Source organism: Blennius ocellaris (assembly GCF_963422515.1).
Source record: "Blennius ocellaris genome assembly, chromosome: 9".
In the NCBI taxonomy this organism is placed as follows: Eukaryota; Metazoa; Chordata; class Actinopteri; order Blenniiformes; family Blenniidae; genus Blennius; species Blennius ocellaris.
Window position 1 is genome coordinate 6,682,608 of NC_137658.1, and position 23,678 is coordinate 6,706,285.

At 43.9% G+C, this 23,678-nt stretch overlaps 2 protein-coding genes across 2 annotated transcripts; one reads left to right on the plus strand and one right to left on the minus strand.

The window, feature by feature from the left end:
• Positions 1 to 107: 107 nt before the first annotated feature.
• ubxn1 (UBX domain protein 1) lies at positions 108 to 3,524 on the minus strand. The gene is made up of 10 exons (XM_080501870.1): positions 3,492 to 3,524; positions 2,920 to 2,984; positions 2,778 to 2,831; positions 2,183 to 2,307; positions 1,855 to 1,936; positions 1,545 to 1,736; positions 1,311 to 1,362; positions 1,087 to 1,209; positions 794 to 977; positions 108 to 671 (listed from the first exon to the last, which is right to left on the minus strand). Exons 2-10 carry the CDS (start codon positions 2,976 to 2,978, stop codon positions 631 to 633), a joined length of 912 nt encoding a protein of 303 aa, XP_080357996.1. The 5' UTR covers positions 2,979 to 2,984; positions 3,492 to 3,524; the 3' UTR covers positions 108 to 630.
• Positions 3,525 to 9,151: 5,627 nt separating this feature from the next.
• On the plus strand, positions 9,152 to 21,651 carry ehd1a (EH-domain containing 1a). Its single transcript, XM_080502791.1, has 6 exons — positions 9,152 to 9,794; positions 14,519 to 14,616; positions 18,655 to 18,896; positions 19,464 to 19,634; positions 20,454 to 20,618; positions 20,950 to 21,651. The coding sequence occupies exons 1-6, from the start codon at positions 9,406 to 9,408 to the stop codon at positions 21,481 to 21,483; spliced, it is 1,599 nt and encodes a 532-aa protein (XP_080358917.1). The 5' UTR covers positions 9,152 to 9,405; the 3' UTR covers positions 21,484 to 21,651.
• The last annotated feature ends 2,027 nt before the right edge of the window (positions 21,652 to 23,678 follow it).

Below are 23,678 nucleotides of genomic sequence, written 5' to 3' on the forward strand. Positions count from 1 at the left end.
GATTTCAGATGTCTCTGCTCCCAAGGGGCCAGAATCAAAGTGATCAGTCGTGATCGCTCGCTATGCTCAGGAGTGTCGACTGAACATGGACAAGAAAACACAATCTCAGTTCTCCAAGTCGACTTTATTGTAAGCACAGTAAAGACTATGCAGGAATAACTGTTGATATTTTAACTTATAAAAACAATTGGCAGAGTACAATGTCAGAAAAACAGGAAGATTGAAGGGATTTAATTTAAGGCCCTTTATGATCCACTTGTGAAGACGTCTCTGCTATGTAAGGATCAAGTTAAAACTCAACAATTTTTGCTCTTGGAAGTTTAATTTTTTTGTTGTTTTTTTTTCATTTGATTAAATGTGCTGTTGAAACCATGAGTGACGCTGCTTGAAGCAGTATCAGTTAGAAGCCAGCTATCTTCGATCTAATTTGGGGTGGGGGTCAAAACTCACTTCTGCCTGTAAAATCTACACAGAGCCTTTGTTCAGTCAGTCTGATGAGGCAGACTGAACACAGCCCCTCGCTCCACAGCTTCGGCTGGCTTCTTGAGTGATACTGGTATTTGGCAGCTCCGTTCGTGGTGTCGATGTGGTGGAAATGAGTGAGGTAGGCTCACAGAGCAGATCCTCTTCTTACTTTTTGGTGACAACCAGCACAGCTGAAGGCACCAAACCTGAGAAGGAAGGAGGTGACAAAAAAAATTTCAATGTTTTGTGATTCTCCTTTTCGATCCGAATCCATACGTTAACATCTACGGGAGCGTGTTGGACGCTTCACGTCACATCAACTGCTCACCCAGTTCTTTGAGGGGCTTCTCCATGTCCAGTTCAGTGTAGACGTGACGGGGGTAAGGGGAGATCAGCGTGAAGTCCTGGCCCTCGGGTGTGTTTCCGTTCATCTGCACGTAGACGCGCACCGCCGCCAGAGGCTCCTGGGCCTTGAAGACTGTATTGATGGTGGAGCCGTCGAGCAGACGCACCTGGGAAACGGGAAGTGAGGGGGAAGAGCGAGGCAAATTTGAAGATTGTTTTTACTTTTTCCCCCCGTGTTAAGACACAGGCGTTGTAATATTTGTTATCTAACTGCACCTGTATCCTCGCCTCATCGTACTCCTTCTTGGTGGGGGGAGGGCCCTGGCTGGTGGGTGACGAGGGGCTGGGTGGAGTGGGCTGAGACGACGCGGCCGAGCTCGGGGGTCCACCACCTCCAAACTGCAAGAAACAATCATCCAAGTTGTTAGGGTTTCCAATAAAAGCGATACTGACATTTATAGTACATGGAAAAAGAAAAAATATATCTGAGCGAAGGCCACCTTTTGTGCTCGCTCCTCTCGGTCTTGTGCAATCCTCTCTTTAATCCTTTGCCTGATAGGAAGACGTGCAATCAACAGACAGACATTACCAACAAGCTCTGTATCGTCCTCATATTAATAGTCAGTTTATTAGATTTCACACATCATAAGTCAGTTCTTGTTCCAGTGAGGAAACCCAAACCTGATTTCCTGTTCTGGGGGCAGAAAACTCTCTGCACATCACACAGACTGCACCTTGCTAATTTGTCCTCCATCTTCTCTTTCTGGCGCTGGTCAGCGATTTTCTTCATTTCATCGTCTTGCATCTTCTGGCGGATCTGCTGCAGCTCTTGGCCCGTCCTCCTCCGCTGCTTCTCCCGCTCCACCTCCTCCGCCCGCTCCCTCTCTCTTCTCTCCGCCTGCTTCACCCTCATCAGCTCCTCTAGCCTGAAAAACAAAACCGTCACCGTTGTGCCAGCCTCCCAGCAAAGCGCATCCTCACTCCTTCAGACTTATTGTTTGAGTCCTGCACGACTGCGACTGACTCTTGTGCGCCCGGTCTGACCTTTTGACTTGTTCACGTTTCTCTTCCTCCGTCATCGGTCTCCTCCCACCGTCCTCGGTTTTGATGAAGCCGCTCTCTTCGCCTGAAGCCAAAATAAATGCAAATGAGGGAGTGGGCGAAATAAAAAAAGAAATATAGCTAGAAAACTTCAGCGTGGACAAAGGGCATCACAACAACCGGCAAGAAAATGTATTGACGATCGAAAAGAAAGAGAAAAACAAAAATACAGAAGGAGAGAAGTTAAGATTTACTGAGGAGAAAATCTCAGTTATGAGGTGACACGGTTCAGTCATACATAACTCAGCTTAACAAAGCTTAACGTCCTGACCTTCGGCTTCTGCTAGCGCCTGCAGCTCCGCGCTGGATGGACTCTCTTCTGTTTTCCCCAGGACATTGTCCACAGGTGGTACATAGGGCTCATCTATGTCCGGGTCATTCTCATGTTCCATTAACCTGAAGAAAGCACATCATGAAGCTAAGATAATAACAAGCAGTGGTTGCTGTTAAAAAGACGATATGAGAGTGTCAAGCTGGATGTGGATCTAATTAAATGACCACCAGAGGACTTATGGAATGCAAGTACACTCACAAGTCTGAGCAATAGTCCAAAAAGGATCATGAAAGAGACGAAAGAGGGGGAGTAGAGGAAGTGAATATTTCAGATATGAGACCAGGAATGACTTTTTTTCTGAATGTACTCTGGGTTTGTTTTTTTTACCAGTCCAAAAAAAACACTTGCCTGAGGTTGATAGGTTACTTTAAAATTGCCTGTAAGTGTGATCGTGTGAATAAAGACGGACCAGAAGTAGATGGATTCACATTTGTACCACATCACGACGATAAAACAAATAAATAATTGTTCCATGGTTTTTACTCTATTCAGTCTGCACGGGTAGAGATGAGTTTACAACTCAGTAACTCACCAGTCCATGGCTTGCTCTATCCCCTGGTTGCCTGTGTTTGCCACCGCCTTCTCCCTGCACACACACACACAAGACAAAATTGACTTTCATTTTCAGTGAAACCAGTCTGGAGCACCAGGTTGGGCTTTATAGTGCCACTCACGCTCTGTTTCTTTCAAAGCCCATCTCCAGCAGGCTGTCTAGTGTTGTCATCTCTGCCATTTTAGCCTGAAACAACATGAAAACATATCAAGGCTTTGGATTCAGATATGTGCCAAAATACACTGCAGCTATTCACCCCCCCAATACTCGCAAAGTAAGCAGGCTCGCCTCTAACCCAAATGTATTCAATACGACCGCGTTAAAAGGGGGCTACATCATGTTAGTTGGTTGGTTATAACATTGTGTTTACAGATGTTCATATTGCCCTGACAATCCGCTGGACAAAACACGTGCTCTTTCCAGCACAGTAATGATTCAACATTATAAAATATCGTTACACAAAATGCTAAAATTAGCATCATGTGGCTAACATTCACATTGATAGTTAGCTGGAGGCGTCGCTAGTTAAGCACGTTTACAAGCCACAGGGACGTCTGTTGAACTCCCATAACGTCAGCCGGCAACATTATTTTGTAATCTACACGTGAAACCACGTAAAAGTGCCATTGTCCTCGTTTATGTGGTTGAATTCAGCTAATATAACCGTGATGATAGCGACAGTTAGCTACTCACACATCAGTCAACACCGCTTCACCAGTACGGCAACTCAAGAGGGACAAACACAGCCGAGTGAGGACAGGCGATTGTGTTTTTACTGCTTACTGATTGAAAACTCTGAATTTTAGCATCCCAGAAACCCCCATCAACAAGCACATATATGTGCTATTTCTGTATTTGCTGTGGTTATTGTGTGTGTTATGCATTATGTGTTATGCGAACAGATTATTCTAAAATACATCATATCCAACCAGCTCACATTATAAAACATTTAGAAGTATATCTAAAGACACAGTATCTGTCAGTAAAACATCACTATACCTCAACTATAATACTCTTACACAAATACCACGTTATTTCTTGGCATACAAAAAGAAAACGTCTATCACCGTGAGAAAGTCCTGTTTTATATTATTACTGATTTAACAGTGAGGTCTAATGTGAGTGATTATCAATTTCAACTCATAGCAACAATACCTATTAATATCCTTGGCTTGAAGTCTGTTTGGTGGATGATCTGTGCTGAGTTTTCATATTATCCCTGTGGTGTGCATGAGTTTTGTCTGGGTACACCCACGGTACAAAGTGTTGAAGGTTAATCCGTGACCCTTGCACAGAATGCCAGTGTTTATGACTCTCTGGTTCTTTGTTTGCACCCGTGTTGGACTGGTGACCCGTCCAGGCTGTACTGTGCATTCACCCATTGTCAGTTCGGATCTTCTGGAAATGACTGGATTCACAGCAGGAAGAATGGGGCGTTTAAGTGTGTGAATTAATAAAAAAACACTACAGTTTTTGAGCAAATGTACCCTGAGGCTTTCTATCATTCATGACATAAGCATTGATTGGTAATTATCATTGTTTCAGAATCTATCTTTTTGTGAGACTTTGACCAGCAGTACGCAATCTATAACAGTTTCTTTCACTACAACATTTTGATCCGCTATTACAGATGTGTCTGATCCAACTTATTGAACGAAGGATGCCATCTCCTTGGTAGTTTGACAGTTAAAAAAAAACAAAAACGTTACCATTCAACAAATATGAAGCTGAAGCTCCTTTTGCTATGAAACTAAGTGGTGAGGTAAGAGTTGAAGTCTAAAGAGGAAAGATAAAGTATGGCAGGTGCTCAAGCACATACAGAGGTGGACCTTGAGGCGAAACGACATGCAAACAAACAAAGGTCAACATTTACATATAAGAAGACACAAAAATGACAACTAAAGCTACTCTATGTTGGTGCTTCAAGCTGTGCTTATCTGTCTTTCTATTGATCTTTATGGAATCTTTTTTTACTATCGCGCATAAAGACTTTGACATTTTTAGGACTAAACAGAAACATGGTTTAGTAATAGAAATAAAAACGGCCTTTTTGACGCCACCTTTGTGAAAAAAATCTATGGGTTTGAATCTGAGTTATGACTGATGAGTTCATTTTTATATCTAATCATGGTGTATTTATCTGGTGACATGTGTTTTATAAGACTGTAACAGCAGAGGAGCAATACGAAGGACCAAGTGGGGCCACTGATACAACCAGATTAAGTCTGTAATTGGCTGTTTCCAGCTTGTATGACTTTATCCAATCCTCATATGTCTGTGGGTGTTCAGACAGAATTCAAATTTGCTGACTTTTATGTGCAGGTTGGGTCTGTTACATATTTACAATGTAGTGTAATGATTAATTTTTGCTCTCTCCTACGCAGTCTTAAGCAGCGCTCATTCAAGACGCCGTCATTATCGAGAAACCGACTTCATGTCCCTGTCACCTCCGTTCAGACCTCTTTACATGTGTGTTCAGCTTTGTTTTCCTTCACACTTTGGTTCTACTCTGTCTGTTTTCCATTTTTCTTACTTTCTGCCAAAGAAGCTGACTGAAATGTACCGCATTTATTTGGTGAGTACTAACCTTCAGTAAATATTTCAGACTGATGAGCTGATTCAAAGGATTTTATTGCTTCATGTTTTTGCCTTCTCAGATATCATATGGGGAGCATGAATAACTTGATTACTTTGAACATATGTTTCGATTATTCCTTGTGTTTTTCTCTTCTGTATTTATTAGTTTATGTAAATTTTTTCTGATTGGTGCAAACACAATTTCAAAATTGAATTGAATCACTATAAAAGGACAAATCTAAAAGTTATTGAGAAACTTTTAATCATGAAAAGGAAATTGCATTGCCGTGGTTGCAATGCCACAAGCCTAAGTTTTGTAAATTTGATTAAGCAATTTAACCCTTTAAATTTAGAACTGAAGGTTTCATGTTGTTCTGTATTATTATATTTGGCACATTTGGCACAATTGCAGCCATTACTTACTTCAAACTTAACTTAACAATGATCACTGAATACGAATCATTTCAAAATGACAAATATAACAATGTGCTCATCTCTCTGAAATAATGGGATACAACAGTTTATAAAATTACACTTCACTGAAATCATGAGAAATGCATTTTTCTTTCCATTCTCCTATTAATGGGTTTTTCTTTCATCCAACTTCAGATTGGGGATTTGAGCTGCTGAAGATTATATAAAAACATTATATCAGCCCTTCACTACATTTTAATCATTGCAAGGTGAGCAAAGTTGAAGGAAACTTCAGGGGTGAAGGTCTCTTGCGTCTCCACTTAGATTAGTTTATGACTCTGGTTTTTTTTTCCCTCGCAAAAGAACAGGGTTAAGGGTCGAAGCTCAGGCAGGATAAGTGGACACCATTTCTGAGAAGCACAAGGAAATGATGCACGCCCACATCTACCACTTGAGTCCAATGCCATATCTCAGCCTCGGTGTAAAAGATTAATTTTAATGGCCCACAGTTTGGGATTTATTTGCAGGGATGACACCTCTTGACTCCTTGTCCACATTTGTAAAGTTTGACCTTGATTTTTATTAGTGTCATATAGTGCAATCTCAGACACAATAAAAGACAAGGTTGGGAAACTTAATGGCGGCTAATAGTTTACTTACAAACGTTTTATTGTGCTCAGTAGTTTAATGAAACGAAGCCGGAAATATATAATAAAGGTATTAAAGTCCAACTGAGCTTGTGCAGTGAGCACCTACTGACCAAAGAGGGCAGCATGACTGTACCATTCTCCACTGTTGACCCGCAACATTAAGAAACGCTTGGCTGTTCAAGGTTAAGTGCAACACAGAAGACTGTAATACGGTATGAATTGTGCATCCTTCTATGACAAAGAAGACTTAAAGAGCATATTTAAGGTAAGTTTTAGGCACCGATTGAAGTTGCAATGAGGAACATGTTCTAACCTTTGTTTTTTGCATAGTAGATGTCAGGATAAAATGAGAAATAGTCGTAGAGTGCACATCTTGTAGCCGTGCTGTCAGATGTGTTGTTTCTGTGGGTCTCACCAGCTGTAACAGCATCTCCATATGGAAAAACTCTTGGCTTCCAGTGGAGCTGCTGTTATTTGTGGAGGGACACCTCTTGTCACCCAAACACTGCTGAAACTCTGCTGCTTGTTTACAGTAACACTTTATATTTATTGTTTGTTTTTGTGTGTGTTTTTTTTAAGTTTCAGTTTGATGCCTATCTGTGTCCAGGTTGTTCACAACAATAAAATGAAACATGCTTCATTAATCAGTGTATCTGTATTTGTGTTTCTTTATAACTGTTTGTGCACTTAAATCACAAAGGTTAAGTTGGAGGACATCACATTCATGACACTATTCATCAGTGATAAATGAGTGCGGTATGATTTTTAAATTACTTTTTGTAGTTAGAGCAAACAAAAACGTTACACTCACTGAATGCTTTTTTTTCAATCGTTAATATAAAAATACTGACGTTAAATCTGAAATAAATGCCTTCAAAACTGCAATTGTGTCTGTTGAATATATAAGACGCATTTGAAATCAAAAGCAAAAACAGTCATTCATAAGGACACGCAGGCGCGCGCACACACACACACACACACACACACACACACACTGTAGGTTTGCTTTTTGTGAACAAACAAAACAGAATCCAACAGCCACACAAGAAACAGTGATATGCAAATCCAAATTCTTGAATGAAATGCACAAAACAATGGGAGGAAAAACTAAGCAGCCAGGCAGAAGAAGAAGATCTCAGAATGGATTTGTGGATGTAATGAAAGAGTAGAAGATTGGTGTGACATGGATGAGGCACACATTCACTGTAGCAACCTTTGAAGGGAAAGACAAAGAATACATGTAGTAAATAACTAATCAATATTTTTTTAATTTATTTTAGAGTGTTTTTTGAACTGTTCAAAACACACTCACTCCTTTTCATTGTTTCCTTATCAACTTCCATATCTTTTCTTTAGTTTTTCAAAATATGCTTTAAGAAAGCTTCTTTTTTTTTTAACTTTTCTGAATTGTTGTCTTCCATTCCCCCTTTTCTTAATTAAAAAAGATCTTATTTCAGCTTTTTCTTTGAATTTCTTTTCTTTCAACTTGTTAGTTTCATTCCTTTATTCATTCCTTAGATCAAGCTTGTCAAACATAAGGCCCGTCGGCCAAACCCAGCCTACAAGAGGCTCCAATCCAGTCTGCCAAAACACCAAGCAAACTGCAAACATTTCTAAGAAAACACTGATTTAAAAAAAAACCCCATACACACACATTTGTCAAGAATCATGGACACAACACCAAGATCTTTTCTGAAATATTGGGGATGATGGCATGAAAGTTGCATCTATAAGTATTAGCCTCAAAACAATGTTGATAGGATGAGTTTGTAAATGCATGCATAATGTAATAGCTAAAGGAGACGTTTTTGGTTTTTTTGTGGGGGGGCGGGAGGCATTTTGTTGGATTTCACACCAGAAGGTCTAATTAAAATTGGCTTTATGTTGAGGCTGTAGTAATTTTCATGCGTAATTATTTGGTTTTGTGAAAATATCATGTATACTCTGTACCACAATGGAGAAAAACTTTAAAGTTTAAATTCAAATGTGATGCCATTCCGAGTAGAGATTAATTCAAGATGAGCCTGGTTTTGTAAATGTTTTTTTTTTATGAGCGGAGTTTTTCCTCTCCACAGTTTCTTATGCCTGCTCATGTGGAATTATTGTGTTTTCTCATGTCAATATTTTGAAATGACCTTGTTGTATTTGGCGCTATATAAATAAAGTTGAATTGAATTCAAATTGTGCTGTCCGTGGCCCCTGAATTAAAATGTTTGACAACCCTGCCTTCGTAGAGCTTTTTTGTTGTTGTTTTTCCTCATCTTTTTTTTTAACCTTATGTTTTCATCTTGTTAGAACTGCTTCCTTAAGTTATATTAGTTAGTTCATTTTTAATTCATTCATCATCATGTATACATTTGAACACAGAGGGTCTCTTATTTTGGAGTGGGTGTATCGCTTCCGGTGAGGCTCTTACTGAAAGCCTCGTGCTAACTTAGCGTGGGTTTTCTGTGTGGTAGTTTTACTTCACTTTACCTACTTAAATCTTATTTTCACAATGATGTTTTAATTCTGAACGTTTGGCGGTGTTACACGTGTTCTCTGGGCTTTTATTTTGCAGTGCACGAGTCGCTTCCGGTGTCGGTGCCTTCTTCTTCTGGGCTCCCCTGACAGCAGTCGCTAACCGAACGGGCTGCGGTCTCCACTCGGCTACTTTCACTTGTCTTTTTGTGCCGTTAAAAGGGCGTTGGGTGGGGAAATAAGGTGGCCCACAGCCCGGTGCTGCTGACCCTGTAAGGCTCGCTGGAGAGGGAGTCCTGCCCTGAATGACCGACCGTCCCCGCGCGGCTACTGGCTAGCTCTCGAGGAGGAGGGTGGGGACTAAAACTTCCAGACCTCGCCCAGCCGTCGCTTCATTCCAGCAGGCAGCTACACTCCGCCGGCGGTGCGAGACGTCCAACGCCACCGAACCAAGTAATTACCGAAGGGGACGAGCGGCACAGCCGAGGGACAGAAAACCAGCCACCATGTTCAGGAAGAACTTGAAGAAGGACCCCGAGCTGTTCCAGAACGTGGCGGAGGGGCTGCGGCGGCTCTACCGGACCAAGCTGTTCCCGCTGGAGGACACGTATCGGTTCCACGACTTCCACTCCCCCGCTCTCGAAGATGCCGACTTCGACAACAAGCCCATGGTGCTGCTGGTGGGCCAGTACTCCACCGGGAAGACCACCTTCATCCGGCACCTCATGGAGCAGGACTTCCCCGGAATGCGGATTGGCCCCGAGCCCACCACGGACTGCTTCATCTCGGTGATGCACGGCGAGCAGGAGGGGGTGATCCCGGGCAACGCTCTGGTGGTCGACCCCAAGAAGCCCTTCCGCAAACTCAACGCCTTCGGCAACGCGTTCCTCAACAGGTAAAGCCGGGGCCCAAGTCCCCGCTAAAGAGCTTACGACAGAAGTATGCGAACACCGCGGGGTTGTGGGACACGAGCACAAGAGTTACTCATTGATTTGGTGAATGACTGTCTGTGCGCCATGTCTGGGTGCCACGCTCGTGTTCAACTGTCATTAGTTAATACAGCTGTTAGTGAGGAAGTCATGACGTCACCCCTCCCCCCTCCACCCCTTTAAAAGCTCTTCCTGCAAGTCCTCACCTGTACCACACTTTTCAAGCTCCGCTGCATATTTGCGAGCAAAGCCAAGTGTGTGTGTGTGTGTGTGTGTGTGTGAGAGAGAGACTTGACTTTTCTTTCGTAGTCGTGCGGGAATGTGGTGTTTAGTGTCAACAGACAGGTGGAAGATCCAGCCTGTTTATTGCATGAGTAAGAGAAGGTGCTTTCCATCTGCTCACCTCATTAATAACAACTCCTTTCCCTTTCACTTTGAAGCAATCGTTCCAGTGCAAGACAGCCCGCACTTCTTCCCCTTGACGCCTGGCAAGGTCACTCCTCAGACCTTTTTTTTTTTGTCCCAGGGTCACAGCCTGCCCCACTTCAATATAGAAATTGTAGTAAGCAACGTTGCCTGGCAACGCGCTGACCTTGTTATGTCCTCTGAGGCGCAACTTTCATGTCCTCTGGGCATATAAAAGTGTTGCCACATCAGTATCCACCGACGAGCCACCGCCCTTGTTCGTTACCTGTGATCAGACGTACGATGTCTTATCTGACAAAGATTAAACGTTTTGATATTTATGAGCTTGTAACATATTTGAGGTGATTAAGTCGGTCGCAGTTCCGTTCACAATTCTATTTTCAGCTATAGGTTTCAACTAAAAGACGACATACCAAAAAATGTAATATAATAATGAATTTAAAGACGACTATACCAATGTTGTGACTGTAGAGTTATGTTGAATATCCTGAAGGGCGTTTGGACTTGCATACGGTAGCTCACGTGACATTGATTATTCGGACAATACACAGATGCTGAGGAAACTTCCAGTAAGGTTCCCAGTATTCACTGAATCACACTTAAAGCTTTTGTTAAAGCAGGATGTCTGATGTAGAAACTGTCCCGATGACACAACTTTTGATGACTCATAAGTCTTCCTCAGGTGGGGCTTTTTGTTGTTCATGCAAACATAAGAGAAAGTGTACAAAATTACACAATTTAGGTCAATAGAAGCAACATTAAAACTGTAAAAAGAAGAATTTTTTTTTTTTAGTTGATAAGAAACAACAGTGGAAAGTCTTGTCATGTTTTAACAAGTGTGTGTCACAAACGCCACCCATTCCTGTTGGGTAACGTGTGACTGCAAGACCAAGGTGCTGTGGGTCAGAGAAGGTGTCATGGTGAAAACTACATCTGAATCCAGTCTGTTGTGTGTGGATTTGTAATGACCTCGGTTGTTTAACATGATTGTTGATGGTGTGTCTCCGGTGGACAAGTGTGGAGTCACCCGGCGCGGGAACAGCTCGCCAGACAGATGGCTAAATAATGAACAAACGAATGACCAACTCATGGGTGTTTCTGATCTTAATCTGTTACTAGCCTCAGATTATCAAGTGGTGTGTGTGTGTGTGTGTGTGTGTGTGTCTGATGCCATCTGCTGTGTCGTGATACAAACACTCAAGTTGACACTTCCCCAGTTTGGTCGTTTCCCATTATCCACTGACATCCCTTCCTTCAATTATGTGGAGTGTTTGACTTATCTTTCATGAGTGCAGACATCTGCCAACAAACATCACTGAAGTCACTTTTTTTTTTTCTTCTTCAGATAACACTTCAAAAGAGCACACCGGGGCATGTTAGAATTCACAAGAGCAGCACTCACTCCTGTGAGTTTATTAGAGACTTGAGGGGAAACCAGATAAGATGCTGCATAAACAAAGGCCATTGTCCATTGTAGCATTATTTGTCAAACTGGTGGACGCGGCTTCGTTGTATCATGGGATTTGTGGTTCTGTTCTCGCATGCGTCTCTGTCTGAAAAGCACATGTCAGGCTTGAATGATCATACATTGGCTTTGGAGGTCATGTGCTCATGCATTCCAGGATATGACTTTAATAGGAGCAGGTGCACGGCCTGTTTGAACAGCTCACATGGTGCAGAGCAGACTCTACTGATAAAATGCTCCCTCAAGGAAAAACTAGTTTCATACAAACATTTGCTTCTCGTCTGATGTCATGTCAAGACTGTCACTCTTCCATTTTCCTCACCCAGTTTGGTTCAGAGTGCATTTACACATATCTGTTGGTAGAAGTGTCAGGGGTCACGGTGTTAATCGGCCTATTTAAGAAGACTTCAGTTGGTGGTTCCCGTGGCTAGACCTTAACTATAGTCCCTCCACCCTCAGATTAGACTTTAACTACCATGCTGTGATGAGAATTACTCTCAGCAAAAACAGTTATTTATGAACAGTAAATACAAATCATTGAAGCAAGCCTTGCACCTCCAGATTCAACCTGCTTAACAGATGGTTGTTAAATATTATTTTGTCAATGTTTGGATTGATTTTGTCATGCAGCATCTTTTTTTTTTTATTTTAGCATCAAATGTTTCTGCAGAAATTACTTCATAATTATTTCCCCGCTTCCAGATGAGCATGCATATTCTTTTGCTCTTGTTCCTTTTTTTTTTTTAAATGTATATTCAATGTGACTGCAGCCAGAGGCCCCAGTGTGTGTCTGAGCTCTCTGTGAGCCATTACTCAGTAAAACCACAGTCAGCAAAGTTGAAGTTCCGCACTGGCCCACCCTGGCTTGCACTGTCCTGCTTCGTCCTGTCCGGCTCAAGGCCTGTTATTCCTGGATGCTGACACTGCAACTTTCCAGAGATACACATGTGCAAACTGAAAAGGGCACGTAACGAGTGCACGTGAAGGCGCGTGCCGACAATAAGGGAGAACGTCTTAAACCCACACAAGGCAAGAGTTTACAGGAAGCGAACGTGGAAAAGTGACACAGTATTAACCTCCTGGAGCAGAGCCACAACCACCCCGTTTCCTCTCTCCGACAGGAAGTTGAGGTTACGACGTGAGGGATAGGCCATAGGTTGGAAAGTGATGTGGAAGAGGAAGACCTTCTGCCGTCAGTTGGAGCCAGACTTTGATTAAAGGCCAGGACTGCTGCCGGGCACCAACGCATGTCTTCCTTTCAATTCCTCTGATTTTTAAATGCTGTAATCAAACGGTGCAGGATCACAAATATTGTGTCTTGGGCTCCGTGCCTGGTGGCGACCCTCTGCTTCTAAGAAACTTCTGCTGAACTCGGAACACAGTTTTTTGTTGTTTTTTTTTCCCCCTTAGGCTCTGTGTGGAAAATTGTTGGGATAGATACTGGAAAGTTTGAGCCAAAATTCCAGCTGGATATCGTACGCCATCCGTCATGAGCAGGAGGGGAAAAACCTGCATGTTTGTTATCTTTGGCAGATGCTGGTATTGTAATGTAATGCTATGCATAGGATGGACAAGACAAGAAGGCCCTCTCTCATATGTCCGTGACTTGCTCTTTTGTGGATTTTTCCTCCCCCCCCCAACTGGGTGTGGAGCAGGACCTCTGTTGGGGTTCATGCTTTGTGTGTGAGTGTGTGAGTATCTGCACTCAGTGCGGTTGCAGCAGGAATGTAAAAGCACAGTTTTTCTGCGTCTTGTGACCCAGGCGCCTCTGGGCTCATGTTGAGAGTATCGGTTCAATTTGGCTGAAAGGGCAGCGGAGTGAGAAGTGGTACCCCCCCACCACCACCCCCCCACCCGAGCTGTGGGGGTGTCTTTAACAATCCCCTTCTTTGTCCAGAGTAGGACACTGTGGGTTTATGCAAAACCGGCCATCTTCTCTCACGCTACATTGTGTATATGTACGCCTGTCTGTGTTTGTGTGTGTGTCTTGGCTGGATTTCGTTCGGAGAGCAGCATTCTTTAAAGTTTAAATCCCAGCGTTTCAGCCTAAAACAGATTATTGTGCAGTGAATTATATTTCACTGGGGAAAGACTCAGACCTGCAATTTGTAGCTTATTGTGTATTGTCCCAGTGTTTAACTGGAATTAACATCAGTGGTGACCTCCTACCAGCAGAGCCATCACGTTTGGAAAATGCTACTGCATCACAATTCAATTTCCCTGCTGGAGTGGAAATGGATGAACTGTTTTCAGGGTCATCAAATTTAGATTAGTTTTGAAAGAAAAGTCGTCACATGTTCATAGATTCCCCTTTTTAAATTGTGGCAAACTGCTTTACCGTTTCACTTCAGCGTCTTCGACCAGTTTATCACTGGATCATTTCTCTTTTAAACCACTCACCATTTTCTTCATACTGAATTTGAGTTAATTCTCAAAACTTGGACTTTCTTCTAAATGTTTAACTTTTGGAAAACGATTCTTATTCCCCGCTATCGTGCCTTCTTAAACGGCATCTTTGTTTTGAGGTCGGGGTTTCTTCCAGGGTGAATTCCTCTGCAGCCGGGGCCTGAGAATGTGGAGGTCGTCGCTGACAAGCCGCAGAGTCGTACCTGTTTAATGCCAAGCTTATGTATAAACACCTCCACCGGTCTGGATCTCCCGTGTCGACTTTCCCTCATTCAGTCTGCCCCCATGTGTCACGGCCTCGGTGCCCTCTATCTTTTTCGTCGTACTGACTTTTACTTTAATTTTCTCCACTTGTTGCTTCTTTACCTCATCTCATGTTCTTTTCCCCTTCAGGTTTATGTGTGCCCAGCTGCCAAACCCGGTACTGGAGAGCATCAGCATCATCGATACTCCTGGAATTCTGTCGGGGGAGAAACAGAGGATAAGCAGAGGTCTGCTTCACACACGTACACCCACGTCTTTATCCACTCACCAGTATTAACATTGTTTAAACTTAAGCTATACTATTTCTTCTACCCTTTTTTTAAAAAAATTTTTACTAACCCTGACGCACTGGAATACAGGACATGCTTGCACAAAATGCAAAATAAACCCGCAGGAAGTGACATGTTCACATGTGGAACAAAATGAAGTGACCTATAAATAACTTGCATACCTGCCGTCACTTAGCTGAGATTCACTCTGGTCGTTTTTATTTGTTTGGAAAGGGAAGCATGGCAGTGTCAGTTGCAGTGCTGTCAAACCTGTAGTTAACTCCTCAAACAGCCTCTGGCTGAAGTAAACATCTTAAGGAGTAGTGTGAGAGAGGGCACACAAAACGTTACAGTCACTGTTACCTGCGGTTTTCCTTGCGATCATCATGTCGTGCGCTCTCTTCCTTTTGTCTTAGATTGATGAATACTTCAAAAAGTTCCCTACTTTACAATCTTTGGCCATATTTATTTGCTACATCAGTTTTTCAAATTCTGCACATCCTCTCCGTCTTATTCTTCCTTTTTTTTCCCATTAATTTATATCTTAGTCACTTCCCTGTTCTTCGTGGAAATGAATCAATTGATATTTTTATACATGTGCTACAACAAGACTGTGACCTGCAGGGTCATTTCAGAGTTGCCACATACACAGTTTTCTCCTGACTTTTGATGATCCCACAGAACGGAGGCAGAAGATAACAGCAGCTGAAGGCAGCTTCTGCTTTTTCTACCTGCTTTGAGCTCGTTCAAGAGGAAGCACACAGTCAAGCAGTCCGGTTTTTGTGTACTTCAGGGAAAGGAAGTGGAGTAAAATGGCAAACATAGCAGAGAGTTTCCCAAGACTGCCCCTCCTCTCCAGCACCTCGGCGATCTGACACACACTCAGGCAGGCTGCTGTTTATTATTCAGGCCCATGAGAAGCAGGAAGACGGAGGACTCTGCTCACTCTAGCGGAAGTGACAAACGATTTGACTGTTCAGTGGCTTTTATTTGTGGGGATTTTCACTTTTGGTCCTGTCAATTGATGACAGGTTTGACTGGTTTAGTTCTTGACACACAATACGTTTGTTTGGACGACACTCTGTTAAGTTGTCAATTTATCTCTTAAAAAGACAGTGGCAGTATTCTTCCACCTAGTTGGATGGCAGACTGAAAATTCCAAGCAGGCGACTGTAAACATACCAGCGTATTTTAGAAGTGTCTGCATGAATGAAGAGACCGTCACATGTTGAGGTGACCCCCCCCCAACAAGAGCGAGGAACTAGATCTGACGCCTCGTACCACAGATGCTTTTGTTGCTGTGAATACAGATTTACACCTCCTAAGTCCCGAAGACATTTTCTCCCTTTCTTAAAGATTGTATTCTGTTTCTGGATAAACACTGATACAGTACTATACTCCACAGACTTACTGTACTGAGTGTGTCACATACAAACACAACTGGTGTGTGTGTGTGCACAGGACAATTCATATTAGTCTTATTACCGGGCCTCAGGAAGCTTTGGTAATATTTCCGACTTCCTCTCTACGCTAATCGTCAAACACCGGCCTTGTATGACTCATCGCATACAGACAAATGTTTTTTTGTTTTTTTTTCCATCTTTAATGTAGAACAGTTTTGTAAAATTCATAAGGTACAATCCTGTGACATAACTTCAATACGACCAAATTGCAGAAAGAGTGAAAATGAGAAGTGTGCTTGCGGAGCTTTTTATTGCATAATTCTTGGACCGCGCATCGATTTTGATTAAGTCAGCATGTGTGGCTCAGTGCTTATGAGCTACAGAGTGATGAAATCTGTAATAAAACGGAGATTTTGCAGAACTGGATGGCTTCTTTCCCACAGTGACTCCCGGTGACTTTGACAGTGAATCCTGACATCTTAATGCCACTCAGCAAATTTTCTGAATGTAGTTAATCATGTGACCGGAGCTCCCAGTGTGTTGGGAAATATAGTGGCTTGGAATTTGTTTAAACCAGCGACGAGTCGAACGCCTTTTGGTGGGTTTATTGTTCAATCTGAGTGTACGCTGAGCCAGAGTTGTAATTTATGGTTTCCCACCTCGAGTCCCGGATCCCCTCAGGGGAAACACCTGAGATCACAGGGGGGCTTTGATACGTCAAGGAAATTTATAATAAAAAAAGCTTTCTATAATGAAGAACAGATCCGAGAAACTGCTCTTTGCTTTCATTTTGAAGGGTTTTTCTTTTGGATCTTAGTGGAAGTGGGTCAGTGTCGATCTTTGGCTTCACTGTAGTATTTTGCTGACTTGGAGATCGGTTTTTGACCCACACCTATGACAAAGTATAAACATTCATGCCACATTTTAGCATAAACAGCCCAAGCTGTCGTTTATGTGTCTGTTCAGAAAGTATAGGTGTTCTTTGGTGATTAAATACGGCCTATCCAAGCCGGGGCGGGTCACGCCCTGGCCGGGTCACCCGTCGTTCAAAGCACAAACGCAGACTATGGGCAATTTAGAGTCCTTGGTTAACCTGAAATGCTTGTTTTTAGCTTGTAGAAGGAAACTGAAGTTCCTATCAGCTTAGACAGGCCTCCAAGCATAAACCAGACACTTCACTATGAGGCGAGAGTGCGAACTAGAAGAAGACTCATTAAGACATCACTATATGCCACTCGTTTCCCAGGCATAAAAAAACCTACCATTCTATAGTTAATGTGCACTGACAGGATGATTGTCCTGTGGTTGACACGTAGTTCTAAAGCCTGTCTAAATTAGTCCTGAGTGCATGGATCAATCCCTGCATTTCTGTCCCTATGGCTCAGACGCAGCAGTTGTCGATGCTCGCTGCTATAAGTGAACTCGAGCAGCTGCCTCACGGTCCGGGTGTTAAAAACAGACTTGATAAAGAATGAACAAATGTTCCTCTGCTGGCTCCCTGCGGGATCTTCATCTCGGATTGTTTCCCCCATCCAGCCCTCATCCTCTTTCACCCGATGTGCAAACTCCCTTTTGGGTTGGCGGTGTTTTCCTCCGTCCGTCTCTTATTACATCGCTGCCGTTGCCCTCGCTTTCACTTTGTTTTCTAAGAAGGAGGGATCCTTCCCGATTTTTTTTCCCCCCTTTGATCTCCCTCTCCGTCTGTGATGCTTGCCGTCAGCGCCACCTATTACACTCTCCTTTTGTGCACGTGCGTTCGAACGCAGACAAAAGCCGGCCATGTTGGAATGCATGTGCAGCAGTTCTGCTGTCGATTGTGCTGCAGCAGCGGAGACGAGCTTTTGGAGCAGCGACATTCTTTTCTGATCAGATGACGCAACAACACTAATCAAAACCTCATCTCACTCTTCCCTGCGTGGCGACCGAGACCCCGAGGCAAATGGAAATCATTACAAAACGTCTGTTCTGTCACTTCAGCTCGCCCTTCCCTTCCCTCCCTCGAACCAATCACTAACTGAAGTCAGTCTCATAGTTTTTGAATCTCAGGTTTCACTTTTTGAAGTTCACATCACCGATTGTATTTTGTTTGAGCACTTTTGTCGCCACACTTTTTACGTGTGGTCATTGTGTTCTAGTGAGAGGACGATGAGAGGTCGGATTGTAAAAAGGGACTTGGCTTGAAACGGCGTTTACCTTTATACACTTCTCTCTGCTGTCAGAGTGAAGATAGTTAATGGCTAACCATGGAAAAAAAGCACACGCTCTTGAAAAGCCCTTATCTAAACATTACTGGATCAACAGTATTTGGAGAATGAACGTAGCGGCCACAATTAAACCTTCTCCAACATTCGTTACTGACTAATCTGGGCCATTGAGCTCTTTGTCTGGTTAAGCTTCAGACTGCAGCTCAACAAACTGCCTCATGTGGCGTTGGTCAGTGCTAACAGAGTGGATGATCTCTGATTTTGTGTGTGTGAAGGACTGATCATTTATAGCCTTTGAAAGAAACCAGCTGTTTATATCGAAACACTTAAAACTTCCCGTTATCCTGATTTCATCTCTGTGTGTCCCCCCCCCCACCCTTCTCTTCCAGGATACGATTTTGCCGCTGTGCTCGAGTGGTTCGCCGAGCGCGTGGACCGCATCATCCTCCTGTTCGACGCCCACAAGCTGGACATCTCCGACGAGTTCTCCGAGGTGATCCGCGCGCTCAAGAACCACGAGGACAAAATGCGCGTGGTGCTCAACAAGGCGGACCAGATCAGCACTCAGCAGCTGATGAGGGTCTACGGAGCGCTGATGTGGTCTCTGGGTAAAATCATCAACACGCCCGAGGTAAGAAGCACTTGGATTTGTGGTATTCATGGGAAAGACTTTCAAACTCCGTTTCAACGGGAAAATCGGCAAAGGACTCAACTTGTTCTTGGCTTGTTTCTGTAACTGTAAAGAACAAGTCAAAGTCAAACACTACTTTGAAGGCATGTAACTCAATTCCCCCGTCCTGACCGAGTGCACGTGATGCAGCTCGTCTTATGATTTCTCCCTGACTGGTTAATGTTTGATCCAGAGCCATATTCATAAACTGATCCCGCAGAAACCTTTGGAGTGTCGAGATAATTACTCATTGACTTGGACTCCCGGTGTCAGTGAAGTCTTAGAAAAAAAGGCATAAAGAAACGTTTATACTCCACAAACAGACTCGCACTTCTTTGTTAACGTCTTCATGCATCTTGTTTGCCTCTATCCTTTGTGTGTGTCTGTTTATATGACTGCTCAATATGTGTGTGTGTGTGTGTGTGAGGCTTGTGAAACAATTTCCTCTGATGTGGGTGCGGTCAGTAAAATGTCACTTGACGGAGTCGGAGATTAACGGAGGTTGAATTTGTTCAAACACGACTCCAGGTGGTGCGCGTGTACATCGGGTCGTTCTGGGCCCAGCCCCTGTTGGTGCCGGACAACAGGAAGTTGTTTGAGGCGGAGGAGATGGACTTGTTTTTGGACATCCAGTCGTTGCCACGTAACGCATCCCTACGCAAACTCAACGATCTCATCAAACGGGCGCGCCTCGCCAAGGTCAGTATGGGGGGGGAGGAAAAAGGCTACAGCGCCGTTCCGCTGCTCAGTGAATGAATCACAGGGCAAAGTACAAAAGAACGTGATAACTGTGTCGAGCTGGTGGTACATGTAGATTAGGACCAAAGCTAGTTTTATTGGACATTTGAGGATTTTGAATGAAACTGTGCAAACGGTGTGAACCTTCCTACTGGACGTTGTTATGAGGGGAATGTGAAGCAAATGTCTCATCCAAAGGAGAGACTTTGACACAAGTGCATGTTGCTCATGTTCAGCATCACCTTCAGCTTCCAGAGGGAGTTTGAACATTCAGGCAGAATCGATCAAACGTCCAAAATCTTTATTTATTTAAAAAAGAGAGGACCAATACCTTCGCCAGAGCTATGCTGTCTAATTGGCTTTCTAGATGTAGAGATGCACCATTTGTTCTATCAGCTCTGTGTTCTGTCCTCCCCCACAACACAAGGTTTGCTCAAAAATGTTGTTTCATTCAACCTTGCCAGTGTTTAGTTTCGAAATCAACTACAAGATGAAGCTCCAAAGTATCTCTGAAGGTGAAGGTCACTTTAAAAGCACCAAGCTGATTGCATGATGTGAATTTCAGCAGTTTTTTAAGTATTTTTTCTGTTTTATTTACTTTACAAAATGTCTAAATGATGGTTTTTGATGCACATTTGCCCCCATTGTCCGTGTACATAAAACCTGAACTCGTGAACACACCATGATGTTTTGGTTGAAACAAGAAGAAACTTGTTTTTCCTCCAGCAGAAGTTCTCTGATGGTTTAAAAAAAAAACTGTTTTCGGTTTGTGGCTTCCAGGTGCAGGCCTACATTATCAGCTCTCTGAAGAAGGAGATGCCGAGTGTGTTCGGAAAGGACTCCAAGAAGAAGGAGCTGATCGCCAACCTGGGCGAGATCTACGTCAAGATAGAGAAGGAGCACCAGATCTCGCCTGGAGATTTCCCCAATCTCGCCAAGATGCAGGTAAGATTTAAAGAAAAGAACGAGCGGCCCACAGAGAAACCCGCCTGCAGTCACGGCGGACAGCAATGTCACAGATTTGATGAAGTTGCTTTATTCCTGTCGAGTTGCTCAAAGCATCGACAACAAACTGTTCATAGTGGAATGACCCTTCAACCTTGACCCTTCACATCTTTGCCCTTCTTTCCTGGTCCTGCCCTCCAGGATGGGCCAGGGCGGGGATGAGATTTATTTTTCCTGGTCCGCCAGGAAATCCTGCCTCTTGTACGCGACTCCCATCGGCGGCCATTGAAGACTGATCTATTTCTATCGCCGATTCCTGTTTTCCCCTCAGGAGCTGCTCAATGGTCAGGACTTCACCAAGTTCGCGGTGCTGAAGCCCAAGCTGCTGGAGGCGGTGGAGGACATGCTCGCCAACGACATCGCCCGCCTCATGGCCATGGTGCGACAGGAGGAGGCCAGCGTGCCCAACCAGTCCGTGAAGGGCGGCGCCTTCGAGGGGACCATGAGCGGGCCGTTCGGCCACGGCTACGGCGAGGGCGCCAGCGAGGGCATCGACGAGCTGGATTGGGTGGTGGGCCGCGACAAGCCCACCTACGACGAGATCTTCTACACCCTGTCCCCCATCAACGGCAAGGTGTCGGGCGCCGCCGCCAAGAAGGAGATGCTGAAGTCCAAGCTGCCCAACACGGTGCTGGGGAAGATCTGGAAGCTGGCGGACGTGGATAAGGACGGCCTGCTGGACGACGAGGAGTTCGCCCTGGCCAACCACCTGATCAAGGTGAAGCTGGAGGGCCACGAGCTGCCGCCGTCGCTGCCCGAACACCTGGTGCCCCCCTCCAAGCGCGGGACGGTTCAGCCCGAGTAGAAGTCCAGCGAGCTCGGCGGCGCTTGACGCTCGGGGACTCTCCAGACCAAAACCACAAGCATGAACAGCAACATCCTCCATCGAGCTGCGACTGCTTCCCGACGCCCTGGAGAAGTTATCGCTGCGGCCGGTTTCACCAGAGAGAGACTGGAGGGGTTCTGAGGCGAGGTGAGGAAGGAGGAGGGGGACATATTTGGCTATCTTTGTGAAATAAATGGGGGGGGGGGGGACATTGATTAGCAAACTGATGAATGGACTTTATTGGATCGGGAACGGATGGGTTGTTGCATGGTGGGGCCGAAAATGGATTTGTGCATCCTGTGTAAAAGATGTCTTATAAGTATACAGTCCTTATTATAATATGTTGATCCAAAGATATATAGTTTTTTTTTTTCCATTTGGAGAGAGAAGGAGGAAATGAATCAAAACAGCTGTTAGAATTACTTTATCTATATTTTTGTATTTTCTGACTGTTAACTTCGCCTCTTTCCAAATGCTTCCCTTTTTATTTTTTTGCCAAATAAATAAAAAGGAACACTGTATCATCCACAATGTGCTCACGTGGATTTGTATTTAATCTCTCGAAGACGCACAACAGTAATTTCCGCTTGTTGGACGTCAGTAGGAGGCTTTACTGACAACGCAGCTCAACAACTCACAATTAGGGGAAACTTCTGCGACTTAACATTTTCTCAGCTGAGTCCTTTTTTTTTTTTTCTTCTTCTGGCTTCAGTTTGTAGTTATTTGTCTTGCAAGGTCATGTGAAGGACTGTCACCCAGAGGTCCTCTGGAGTCTCACTCATTCTTTATCATGCCAGTGCCCTCTACTGCCCCCTGTGGGCCACGATGAGCCTCAGTGGGAACCTCGATTTGACATATAAGGCGATTTACCCATTGAACAAGTGACTTCTGGCTGCATACTTTGGAGGGCAGATTGAAAATGTTGGCAAAGGCGGACACTTGTGATGTCCTTACTGGGAGCACACTAAAAAAAAATCTTTAAATACACGCCTGGTCATGCAGTATCGCATATTTCCATGCTGTCTCACTCATCTATGCTCCAATCATCTGACTCTGTGGGGTTTTTTTTCCCCCTGACCTTTTGAATGACAGTGAGAGCTCCAGTTCATTTCCCAGAAAGCACAATTTTATTTCATTTTCACTTCCAGGCCTGTGCCTGCTGCTCAGAATCTGATCACTGAGTCACTCATCAGTCACCATCAGATGCACTATAGTTTATCTGTGATCAAATCCTGAGCTGCCCTCTTGTGTCCTGATTGGTCACTACAGGCATGATGGGACTGTTGGTAACATTCATCCATCTTCTGTAACTGCTTTATTCAGACAAGTGTTTTTGGACTGTTGTAAAAAAAAAAAAAACCAGACTCCACACAGAAAGACCCTTTTATAACGATGGATCTAGCCTGCATATAATACAATATTTGCATTTCCAGCATTTACACTGACGGGACAACATAAAACCAAGCTGAAAATAATGCAAACTCCACATCGGGAGAACATGTTGATGAATCCAACCAGTGTATTTTTGCGGTAAGGCCACAGTGCTTCCTACGGTGGCCCTGAAGTGCAAACCACAACAGCAAACTGAAAAACACAACACAAATGAAAAAACACAACTGCAAATGAAAAAACACAACACAAATGAATGTTTTTCAATTTGTTGTTGGGTTTTTTCATTTGTTGTTGTGGTTTGCACTTCAGGGCCACCGTAGCTTCCAGCTGATTCCGCCTCACAGACAAAGTGAGATCGCTGATGCATGTCTTTGGTAGTAAACCCAAGTATGCACCAGGAGAACATGCAGATTCTGCACAGAGTGAACTGGATGATCCTGGTTGTCTGATGTTTTTTTTTTTTTAATTATAAACTGAAACGGCAAAATGTAAAAGTGCGTTGTCAAACTCCTCCAGCCACCCGGAACCCTGCGGTCTGAACAGATCCTTCCTCCTGCTCGTCTATGATAATGTTCTGACACCAAGCTGCAGGAATGGTCACACTGGTGAGAGTGAGGGGCTTCGACGGCCTCCTCCACTGTATATCTCTCCTTTACAATGCTCCCTCCTTCCTGTCCTCATCATCTCCTCATCTTCCTTCCTTGTACTATTTCTCTCCCTGTGGTTCGTTTTATTTTTGTCGCAGCCCTGAATTTTTCTCGCTCGTTTGTCAATGTTGGTCT